Below are 12,098 nucleotides of genomic sequence, written 5' to 3'. Positions count from 1 at the left end.
ATCTGTACAGGTCTGTTAGTCCCAAAACTCTGAACTGCTTGCCCTCATCTCAAGGCCCATGACTCCTAAAATCAAACAGCCATTTAAGCAGCCCTCCACTTTTCAAAAGGTGTTGAGGCACATGGACAACATGAGCACCTCCGCTCACAAGTGCAAGATGTATGACTGTAAAGCTGCATTTATTGGGCAAGCTAACGAGTAATTAAATATCTTTATGCAGGCATGCAGGTCTAGGACAGACCCTCAGTACTGCAGAGAGGGAGTCATATGTTTACATACAGCTCAGTCATATGTTTAAGAGCAGGCACTGTGCTCGCTGGTGTTACCGGGAATGCTCAATTCCCTCAGTCATCTGCCTCTTTCACCCTTAGAAGTGATTCTCCCTGCCTGTTCAAACTGGCATGAATCACAATAAGCACATGAGCCGATGAAGATAGGCAGACTGAAGGGTGGGGGAAGAAAACTGAATGACCTCTAAATGCTGTTTACAACACTACGTTTTTATTACTCTGATTTGCAGCAGCACTTGGGATGCTTAAACACTTCTGTTTTTATATTTCCCCAAAGCTATAGTTACCTGCCATTCTGATTTCCTTGGGGACTGCAAGGAAAGGTTTGAATGACTGGTAGACCTTGATTTGTCCTTCCTTGCCTGGGTAACACAGCAAGCGTCTGTTGTGTTTACCCCATGCACAGAACATGAGCAGCACATATTTCTTGTGTTTTCCAGAATTTCATTGTGAATGAGAGGGACAGCTTTGAAAACTATGGAGAACAATAACGATTCACACATTTAAGAAGGAGGAATCTCCACTTCTCCCACTTGTAGGATCTTCATGGCCCACAACTATGTACTTCATATGGCAAGCGCATAGGCTGATAATCTGCTATATTAAAGAAATTATTAAGAGATTTTATGTGGCGCAAAATCATGTTGCTATTTGTAATGCAAACCTCATTGCAATTTCTGTTTCAACTTCTGGGATTGTCCAATTTTAGACCTTTCTGTTCCCCAATCTATCTCTTTCTGCAGAGATGCTGACCACCACTGAAATCAGCTTGGAAAAGATAGCCACATAGCAGTTCCTTAAGTCTTCTAAGGGCTAAGGCTGACCCATACAACAAGCAAGCTCCCTTCAGCTACTTCAAGCCATGGGAAGAAAGAATAAAACCAGCTTAAACGAAAGACTCAAGCCCTGGAATGCAGGCTACTCAGTTATTTGCAGATGGAGGATTATCTAAGTCTCCAGTCCAAAATATAAAAAAATATATATGTATTCACACACACATAAGATACTGCTAGCTTGCAAACACACAGACCCTGCAAGAAACAGTGTTTCCTTACAGGAGTATTTCTTGGCCTGATAAAAGTCCCTCCCCACAAACTTTGGTTTTAGGTGACCTTGGCTATAATAGCATTATTATTTAAAACAAACAAGCAAACAAACCCCCCAAAAACAACAAAAAAAGCAAAACCCACACATCTGTCCCCAACCACATTGTGTAATTTTATGACTTTATACTACACTTTTCCTCATTTTTCAGTGATAATTATATCACAGGAAGGCTTTAGAGCTTAATGCAAGTATATTCGATATTATACTTTCAGGGGGATAAATAAAAAGTCACTGTCTTAAAGAAAAAGTCTTGACAAGACAGTAAGACAAACGCATTCATTGTGATGGAATTGGATTTCCTAGTGAGTTTTGTTGAACAAGTAAGAAGCAGTATTTGTTTGATTTCCGCTACACATCTACATGTTGACATCACAATGCTGCACCGAAAACAACAGCTGGAGTATGGTGCCTGGATACAGAAAACAGCTGGAATACTGTGCCTGGGTAAGCGAAAACCTGCCCAGAGCATTGTTCACTGAAGTGTCTGTCCTATGCTGGCATCTTTCCCAAAACATAACTCAATTGTAGCCACAAACTGAAGGGTGAAAATGAAAAGTGCATCTCAATCCTAACTCTCATTTCTGTTTTTAGAAGAAAAAAGTACCACTGTCACCTTTGTGAACACTGCAACAACTGGCAGAGAAACATTTTGGAACATGATTTTTGTGTGTGTCCATCAAAGAGGGCAAAATGGGGAGGCAGAAACACAACTGGCAGGTAACAACTTATCCGGCAAGTTAACCCTATCACAGCACTAGAAAAGCAACACAAGCAGGAGGGGCAATTCTTACCACTCCCTTTTAGTAGGGCAAAGTTGTCACATGCTTTCTGAAAATAAAAAACTGGCAGGATCCATAAGCCAGATACTGCATGCCTCCTTGTGGAGGCTTGGGGAATACACATTCTTTCACTTATTTCTGTAATAGTGCTTAACAAAACAAATTAATCATACACTTCTATCCATGTGGCTGAAACTAGCGAACCCCTCAGCAGCTCCAAACAGCCCTATGGAAGGAAAGGAAAAACCCAGCTTGGCAGACAACTGTCTCTATTAATTGCTAAGAGTACATGGAATTTCCCTCCAAATTTACAGTGGCTGGAAGCCAAGATGTCAATCTTACATCTTCCACCAAAGCTAAACAATCTTCTGTTACTTAAAAAAATAAAATGTATGTATCAAAGGTCAGTACTCAGCACATTACCGTGAAATTAGAGAGAATAAAACAAAACGAAAGGCAATAACCAGTGCATGATTCTTTCTCCCTTAAAAAACATTATCCTTGAATGATAGAAAAACAGAAGAGTAAAAAGATGCACTAAAATGTGATTATTTCAGAAAATAAAAATTTGCCTTTTATTTCCCCAGTGCACATGTTTGTCCTGTCCCCACTAAACACCTAAGGTTCTGGTACTGACAACAAACACCTTATGGATAGCTCTCTTTTTGTATCTACCTTGAAAAGTATTTCAGGCACTCTGGAGAAGCTGCTCTCCATCTACTCTATGGATTTCAATACCACCTCAGTTCTGTGATGCTTTCTTGTGTTACCAAATTTCTTTTAAAACTCCTGCAGATGTTGGAATGACACATTTTGAAGTGCCATTGTATTTTATATGAACAATGACCTCCCATACACTGCCAAGCCTCTGTGTATAAAACCGGTATTAAAAACATCCACTTACATAAAAGCAAAGCTTACAGAGGAAAGATTTGCACCAAATTACAGTGGCAATGTTTAAATTCTGTTTCTTACCAACTTGATAATAAAAAGTCCATGAAAAATTTGATGCACAAGCAAAAGTTTCAGAATATGTCCAAAATCCACTTCACGAACCTGCTACCATGATGACTTGGTTTCTGTGTATGATTTCTTTGTGACTACGCTGGAGTTGCCAATCTGCACAAGAAATCTCTGTGAAATCTGCAAGAAAATGGCGTCATCTTTGAAGTACAAACTCAGAATGCTTTTGTTAGATTTTTTTAATCACGGCAAGAGGCTCCAGCAGCAAAAACGGTGATTCTGTGAAGACTCACAGAGCAAGCAGAGCATGCCCACCACCCATACTCTAGCCTTACTCTTCCTCTTCGTTCCCCCAAATAAAAAGAGTTGTTCCATGTCCCTAGCAAGTCTTCAGCCACATATGGTATTTACCATACCCCAAACCATCCTAAGGCTTGTAGATCTCATTTATGTAGCATACATTTCTGTCTTAAAAATATGGGTTCTCTTTGGCATGTCTGTCATGCAAGAGGAACTTTAATACAAGGTAAGGGGTGTCATTTTCTTTCCTTGTTTTAATTTGAGAAATGTTACTTCCTGCTGAATCAAAAGTTGACAAATATCTCGGAAAAGGGGAAACAGACTACTGAATTCTGTATGAGAAAAGTGGGCCAAAGACCTGAAGAGACCCCAAAAGCAGAAACCTGCTAGAATGTATCAACCAGTGTAAGTTATCCAAGACAGCTCTGAAACAAAAGTGAAGGGACAAGGATGAAATAAAGGCAGAAGTTAATTTATTTATACATCGTTATTCCATACATTCAACAATGTTTCTTTGGAGAAAGCTTTATTACCCTAAGGCAGGGAAAGTGGGGATAATTTGAGGCTGTTTTTTCCATCCACTACTAATCATACTTTTACATGGTTATTATCCTTAAAAATTGTGCGGCACATCAGCGGATATTTTCTCCTTCAAGACTTTTTTAGTGATAATGGGCCAATGGATGAGTTTTTCAAAGTGCTAGTGTTGTGGCAGTTAAGATGTAGCCTGCTGCTGATTGATATTCAGAATGGCTCCTTTGTGGAAACAGGATTACTTGAAATGGAAAAATGAAACATTAATCTTTTAATTAATACCATGCTAAGTTAAGATCTGGGAGATGTCTATTCCCTTGACAGCTGATCCAGGCTTTCTGCTCACTGATACAGCCCTCAGCTCACAGATCTTGAACCACGCAGTAATTCCTCTCTACTCACATTCTTCTTCCACTAGAGACACTGCCACCATATCTGCTATAGCCCTATAATACATCTGCCCCCGGCTTCTGAAAGGGCCTTTAGTCTCTTTTTGTCCCCATAGAGATGATTTGGCACTGGTGCACTGGAAGGACTGGTTTCAGAATACATCTGCACAACTCTCTTCAGCTGGAAAAACTCAAGAAAACACTCCATGTCACAGGCCAGACTGCTTGTACTTCATAAGCCATTCTGCAGGCTCCTCTCACAAGAAGGGCAGGGAAAGCCCTGCAGGTGGGAATCAATCAGCTTTGTATCAGGATTCACTGGACTGTGAAAAGGACAAGCAGGTGAAAATGTTTCCATTGGTCCATATTATATTTGATAATACACCCTAAATTTAAACATTTCTCAATTTATTTTTTTTATTTGCCAGTTAATTTTAGGACATTCTTGACCATGGCCCCAATGCCATCAAAGATATGATGTAATTCTGTTTCACACATAAATGCTGGGGTAGTCACCACCTTGTTTTTTGTATCCACATGAGCTTCGTAAAAAGGAGTTAAGGAAAACACAGCCTATGCCTCACTTGCAGAAGCTGTCTGCAAAATAAACCATCACTGACAAAAAACCTCGCAACTCCACTATCCTATAAAAATATCACGTACAAATACATCATACTGTCCAGCTGTAAAGACAGCTGCAACCTGTAGTCCAAGATACTAGAAGCTATTTTTGCCAGAAATACAAACACTGCATGAGCACTCACGAGAACACTCAGAAACACAAGAAAACCTGCAAAATTTACTGACTGTAATAAAATGTCTCTGAGTACAGTTTGATTATAGCATTAGCCTACAGGAAAAGAAAGAAAATCTCAAAGAGAACTGACCAGCTGTAGCTCATGCCAATTTCATGTGCAAATTCACTCAGCATTTATTTCATGTCCAAGGAGTTCTATGGCAATGACTGAGAATGACTCCTAATAACACAGTTGTGTACAGAAGACAATGTTTCTAATCATGTGCTATATTGCATGCTGTCTGCTATACACTGTATATTCCCACTAAATGGTAAGTAGAAGCACAGAGATCCTGCATGCATCCACTACTGTAATGACACATTACTAAAGTGTCTCTCAACATGGCAATTAACAGGAAAGGATATAGTTACTTCTTTCACATAATGCTTTCCTCCCAGTTCTTTAATAGCTCCTGCAGTCCCAGCATAAGGCCACTTGCCACCTTCCTCTTCTTCATGGCCCACAGTTACTTCAGCACCAGAGAGAACCTTTGCTGCCAACACTGGTGAAATGCAGCAAAGACTGCAACAAAAGGAATTACAGGAGTGATTCTACAATGGCTCTCTTTTGAAACTCAGTCATAATTGAAAAGATTCAAATGGACATAGTCTTACAAATCTGAAAAACATCACAAGGCAACTTTCACTCAGCATTTTCTAGCTTCTTTGACAAAGACCTACTCACACATGAATCTTGAAAAACACATTAAAAAAAAAATAAGCTACATCTGATATAAAAAGGAAGATGCTTTTTCTAGTTCCAACAGCTGCACATTTCAACAAAATAGATGCTGTCTCCATGCTCACATTATCAAATAAATGCCCCTCCAACTAATATACATACCCAATAGGTTTGCCTGCTTTGTGGAAGTCTTTCAAGACACGTTCAACTTCTCTGTTCACCTTGCAATCTTTCCCATCAACAGCAAAGGTAGACCTGCCACAAGAAGAAACTTTATACGTACCTCAATATAAACCTACTAGTGATGTCTGCCCATCTGCCCCTATACCGGCTTTCAAGGGTCATCACAAGCTTAATAGCTTCTAAAATGTGGCTGAAAAAGCCTGCAGTTGATCATCAATGCTTTAGCCAAACTGACTCACTTCTAAGGCTTTGGTATGTCAGGAAGTTCCTTACTTGATATAAGCATCTAGGAATAGGAATTATCAAATCAGCTTTCTAGGATTACTGAGAAGTGGAACAACAACGTTTTCACAGAAAAAAATACATACAAAGAAATGGGGAATAACATTCAGGTTTCTCAAAGCCAACAAAATGGCAGGTCAATAACAAGATAATCAGTATTTCCCACAGCTAACACTTTTTTTTCTCTTTTTATTTTGAGCTAGCTGTTGTTTTATTGTTAGTAATGCAAGAGGGGACTTCTTGGTAGTCAAGACATGAAGAAACAGCGTAATAGCAGTAAGAACACCTGAAACTACAGAAGTTTTCCCCTCACTTCCCTCAGTCAGGCCCAAAAAAGAATCATCACAAGAGTACAGGGAAAAGGATTTCATCTGCATTATCTACACTCTCACCAATTCTCACCAACACGGTTTGGAAAATTTAGAAAGTGACAATGCCAGTAAGATTTACAACTGGAAACAATCGTGAACAACACAACTGAACTCCCAACACTTTGAAAGGAGTTTTCCTTATTAAGTAGTGGTTACGTATGTAGTAAATAAGGACATTTATTGCTTCCTGGTTTTATTGTGTGAGTCATAGTTGATCTTGAATAGTTAGTTAAGGAGTCTGATAGTTAGTTGGCACTCACAAGTTTTTAGCAGCCCCAAATCCACCAGGGAATATCACAGCATCATGGTCTGCTGTCGTAAGTTTAGCCAGACTTGCAATTTTACCACGAGCAATCCTTGCAGATTCCACTAAAACGTTCCTTGAAGAAACAGAAATAAAACAAGGAGATTAATTAAGCATTTGTGCACAAGAAAGCATACAGAAAGTTTTGACAGAGGAAGAGGAAAGGGACGAACCAATAAGAACAGTGGTACTCAGTAACTGAAGCTACTTGATGCTTCTGAAATACTTCTACTGGGAAACACAGGCATTAGAAGACTGTATATAATCAAGCCCAGAAAGCTCATTTAGTATTTTCTCTCCAGTCAAAATACCAGATAGCATGAAGCTACTAAAGCCTGTCAGCAAAGTGCTACAAATGCAGTTACAGGCTGCTACGTCTGAAGAATGTGCAGCTGTCACTGTGCTGGGCAGAGCAGTCACGGAAAACACATAAAACACTGACTTTACCTTGACTCAGCTTCAGCTGGTTGCCCTTTGCTGTGGTCAACAACATGCATCTGAGGAACATCTGGAGCATACATCTGAACCTTAGCTCCCCCACGACTCAGGTGTACCAGTATGCTATAAAAACAGAGATAAAACACGCTGTAAAACTAGTAGGAAGGCTTTACCTGGCCCCGATCTTGCTACAAATATTCTACCACCTGATTTTGAAAGAAGAAATAAAACTCATCTCTTATCAAAGCACACTAAGCACACAGCAGTAGAATCCTTGTATGTAACACCAAAGTGCAAAGCAGAACATAAAGTCAGTTTGGAGGCAGGGTCAGGTAAGCTAGAGACAAGTTTCTTTGTTCAGTGCTCTTATGGAGGCAGAACAATAAAAATGCAACCAGAACAATAAAAACTTCCTTTCTCATTGCAAGTCCCCAGGTATTACGGAAGAGTCCCACAATTAACATACCTATGCATACACTTAGTCTGGGTGTAGGTGAAGTATCTCTTAGCAATTAACACTAAGAGTTAATAATACAATTTAAGCATGAACAATTCTAGTGTTAGATTTAGCTGCAGGAACAGAAACTCAAAGTGATTGTGAAATGAAGTCTTTACTTAACTCTCTTAAGAGAGACTCTGGAACTCTGAATTTCTGTTTCTGAAGGAAAGACAGTCTCCCTCAAACTCACTGCTCTCGCATTGCATGCGCTGTGCTCCGCTTTTGGACAATCACCGAAAACTGCAAGAAGATGGCCTAAGGTCCCAATTATGCTGTGAGAAAACTATGAAGCTTCATCATACATCTTTCAGGGCAATTTTCATTGCCAGAGAGAGCAAAACTAAATTCAACAGACTTCTGTAATGTGAAGGAGATGTTTTTGGAGCCTACAGTTTTATAAAAGCGACTTACGCTGAAGCTTCATGAATTTCTGTGCCATCGTAGACACCACAACCAGATAAGACCTGCAGTAAGAAAATCAAGAATTTCAGGTGATACAAAACTTCCTATAGGATCTTTCACAAGCTTTGTGAGATTACAAACAAACAAAAAAACCTGCCACAACCTAAAAAAAATCCCAACAACAAACCTCCTCCAACCCCTGCAAAAAACAACTTAGCAATGAGCTCCTTAAATAAGCCAGTCAACGTGATGCTATTAGCACCGGTGTCACCATTTGACACACTGAAGAACTGACATTTCCTATTTATAGCTCCCCATCACAGACAAGTCTCAGAAATAACTACGATTTATTTACTGGCTTGTGCATTTATTCCTCAGAGTTAATAAACCGATACGATATCCTTAGGTATGTTTTGATTGTGCACACAGCAGGCTACTCTGAGTGTCACACATCTATTTATGAAGTGTCCGTATCTGTGTGAGATAAGTTCTCACCTAGGTAAACACACAGAAGTGGGATAAAAGTGCACTTGGCATAAGATATTTTACCTGCTGCTGTATTTTGCCTGGGGATCCACATCAGAGATCAGTAGCTAAATCCCTTTTAATCAATTATTCTATATTAGCCATACTTTTCCTTACTACCAATCTAACAACATTTTCGGTTTGTTTATACACAATGGAGAACAAAAAAGCACAAAGCATTGAGCTATCCTTGTGTTGATGGAGAGAGTCTATCACAAAGCAGAAGGAAGGAGAAAAAGAAACATTAAAAAAAAAAACCTGGGAAAAAGGCAATTATAAGAACAAAACAAAACCAGAACAAGAAACCCCCAAAGAATTATCTAGTTTCTGAAAGTATATATATAAACACTTGTAGGGTTTTTTGTTTGGTTGGTTGTTTTGAAAGGAAAACCAGTTCAAAAAAGTCCATTTATTAACTTTACTCTTTTCCCTCCTGGTTTTATCTCAAGTTTTCAAGAGCTTGAAATTTTTAATCACAGACACATGAACAGAAACTCGCAAGTGAAACTGTCTTAGAAACACTGGACATGAAAGGGGTTTCAGATCACAACACCCAGTCCTCTGCTCGTACAGGCACACCTACTATCACTTCACCAAATGAATAAGATGCATTAATGTTCTTCTGTCTGCATTAATCCCAATTACAATTTCACTGCTCCGATACTGAAGAGCCACCTTCTACTTTTCAACTTTTTGTCTTTCATTTAATTCAGACTGAATAATGAATAATTATTATTAAGAATTCAGACTGAATAAATACAAGCAATTATTCTAAAGTTATTTCCTGTAAGCAACACCTTTTAAATGTTTTTGAAACTCACTGCAGCCAAAGCACTAAACCACTATCCTCCTCTGTTATTTCAATACCTGCTTGTGACAAATCTGTCTTCTACCACAGTCAGAAATTTATGTCACCAGTGTCAACAGGAACATTTGTTTTAAAATCCTGTCATTTGCTCAAATGACAGCATTCCTAGTAAACTACCTTTCAGACACCTGGACTGGCTTTCTGCTTGTTCTGAGCTAACTCTGTCCCAGACTTCTTCGGCAGGTGATGCCTACTTATTTCTTTACATTTTACGCTGTCAAGACAATGAAAAGCTCGAGCTTCAAAGAGCTCAAAAACTGTGTTTCCACTTGGGATGCTATCTACAGCCTAAATTTTCCTTTAGCAGCCTGTGGCTGCACCATACCCTCATATGGGTTTGCTCAGCCTTGAGAAAAGGCAGCTCACCTTATCACCATGTTCCAGTGCTTAAAAGAGTGGCTACTCCCTTTTTACAAGGACTCACACGGAAAACAGGAGGGGTAACGGGCACAAGTTACTCCTGGGGAGATCCCAGCTGGGCACAGAGGAAAATTTTTCACAATGAGAACAATCAGCCATTGGAATAACTTTCCCAGGGAAGTGGTGGATTCCCCAGCACCGGACACTTTAAAGATTCGGCTGGACAGGGTGCTGAGACATCTAGTCTAGGTCATGCTTTGGCCAGAAAGGTTGGACCAGGTGATCCTTGAGATCCCTCTCCAACCTTGCATTCTGTGATACGATTTCAGCTTCTCCCAAGGCTTTCCAAGCTGTCGCTGCAACCAGGCGAGTCGTCCCTCGGCCCGACGCCACGCCATACCCTCTCAGCCCTACCAATCCCACCGCCGCAGCGACCCCAGCGGCAGAAGCGCCCTCCGACGGCACGGGGCTGAGGGTGCATGGTGACAGTCAGGAAAACAAAACCAAAACTAACCCTTTCTGCGCGGAGCTGCGGAGCTGCCCCGCTTCCCCCCCCCCCAGCCCAAGGCCGCCGGGGCCTCTTCCTCCTCCTACTCACCACAGCGACGCGGGCGGGGCGGAGGCTCGGAGCGGAGGAGTGGAAGGAGGCAAGGAGGCCGGGCGCTGCCCACCGCAGCGCGGTGAACAGCGGCAGCCCGCGGGGGGCCAGCATGGCCGCAGGCGGTATGAGGGTGGCGGACGGGAAACCGGGTAGGCCGCTACGGTAGGGCCGCGCCGGGCCGCGGAACAACGGCAGGCCGCTGCGCCCTTGGCGGCGCCCCCTGGAGGCAGGGAGGGGCCCGCGCTGAGGCCTGCAGGCCCTTGGTCCCTTCGCTAACCTTATTTAGTAGTAATAACGCGGTGACAAACCAAAAAGAGTAAAAACTAAATATGCACAAAAAAAAAAAAAAACCTTGGCACGTGTATTTAACACAAGCCTAGCAGCACCAGCTTCCTTTTGCAAGTGAGAGGGGGTAGCCACGAGCTGCGTGCAGCCCGCCCCAGGGGGAGCACACCAGGCCGAGGGCAACAAGGGGCTGCTGAGGCTGTAACTGTTAACAGGAACAGGATAAATAAACCAACATACAGGGGCAGATTCACTTCTTTCGTCCTAGGATCTTATGAAATAGTGTTTTGCTTTTAAAGAATAGAGAGAAAGATAAAGGTTAAACAGTGCTAAGGTTCATCACTGATAAATCTCCTTGTGAAAAGTGAAAGCTGCTGCTCTATCTTTTCCCCCTCTTCTCCTTTATTAAGGAAACAAAGCTACATATAAGACAGTCCTGTTGAAACACATGTAGACATCTCTACTCTGCTCCCATGAGCCCCCACGTGGAGTACTGTGTGCAGTTCTGGTGTCCTCAAGGACATGGAGCTGTTGGAGTAGGTCCAGAGGAGGGCCACGAGGATGATCAGGGGACTGGAGCACCTCCCATATGAAGACAGCCTGAGGAAGTTGGGGCTGTTCAGCCTGGAGAAGAGAAGGCTGCGTGGAGCAGCCTTTCAGTATCTGAAGGGGTCTACAAGGATGCTGAAAATGTTTTCTTCATGAGGGACCGTAGTGATAGGACAAGGGGTAACAGGTTCAAACTTAAAACAGGGGAGATTTAGGTTAGATATAAGGAAGTTCTTTACTGTGAGAGTGGTACAAAAGCTCCATCCCTGGAAGATGGAGCCAAGGCCAGGCTGGACAGAGCCTTGAGCACCTTGGCCTAGTGGGAGGTGTCCCTGACCATGGCTGGGGGGTTAGAACTGGATGATCTTAAAGTCCTTTCCAACCCAAACCATTCTATGATCTATGTATGATCAGCTCAAATCAAGCACTGGTTCAAAACCAAACCCCAGCCCACATGAGCCATTGTCAGACTCACAAATTATGCCAGCAAGCACAACGATCAAGCCAAACTTTGGACCAGGCTTAAACCCTGGTATATCATCATTACTCTTTCTATGAAGATGGTAGGGCACACTGGATAATTGTACTGGC

General features: G+C 41.7%; 2 protein-coding genes across 2 annotated transcripts in view; one reads left to right on the top strand and one right to left on the bottom strand.

The window, feature by feature from the left end:
• Positions 1–3,180, top strand: part of LOC136013345 (butyrophilin-like protein 10) — a 39,009-nt gene extending 35,829 nt beyond the window's left edge. The window contains exon 7 of the transcript XR_010612232.1: positions 731–3,180. The gene's annotated coding sequence lies outside the window, so the exon portion shown is untranslated. The remainder of the gene's footprint in view (positions 1–730) is intronic.
• A 715-nt stretch (positions 3,181–3,895) lies between these two features.
• Positions 3,896–10,909, bottom strand: GATD3 (glutamine amidotransferase class 1 domain containing 3). Its single transcript, XM_065677070.1, has 7 exons — positions 10,671–10,909; positions 8,329–8,381; positions 7,428–7,541; positions 6,937–7,056; positions 6,003–6,095; positions 5,525–5,681; positions 3,896–4,908 (listed from the first exon to the last, which is right to left on the bottom strand). Exons 1-7 carry the CDS (start codon positions 10,782–10,784, stop codon positions 4,780–4,782), a joined length of 780 nt encoding a protein of 259 aa, XP_065533142.1. The 5' UTR covers positions 10,785–10,909; the 3' UTR covers positions 3,896–4,779.
• Positions 10,910–12,098: the final 1,189 nt, after the last annotated feature.

This window comes from Lathamus discolor, chromosome 4 (genome assembly GCF_037157495.1).
Source record: "Lathamus discolor isolate bLatDis1 chromosome 4, bLatDis1.hap1, whole genome shotgun sequence".
Taxonomy (NCBI): Eukaryota; Metazoa; Chordata; class Aves; order Psittaciformes; family Psittacidae; genus Lathamus; species Lathamus discolor.
The sequence above is the reverse complement of the archived record's forward strand: the minus strand, read 5'-3'. Positions and strand labels throughout refer to the sequence as shown.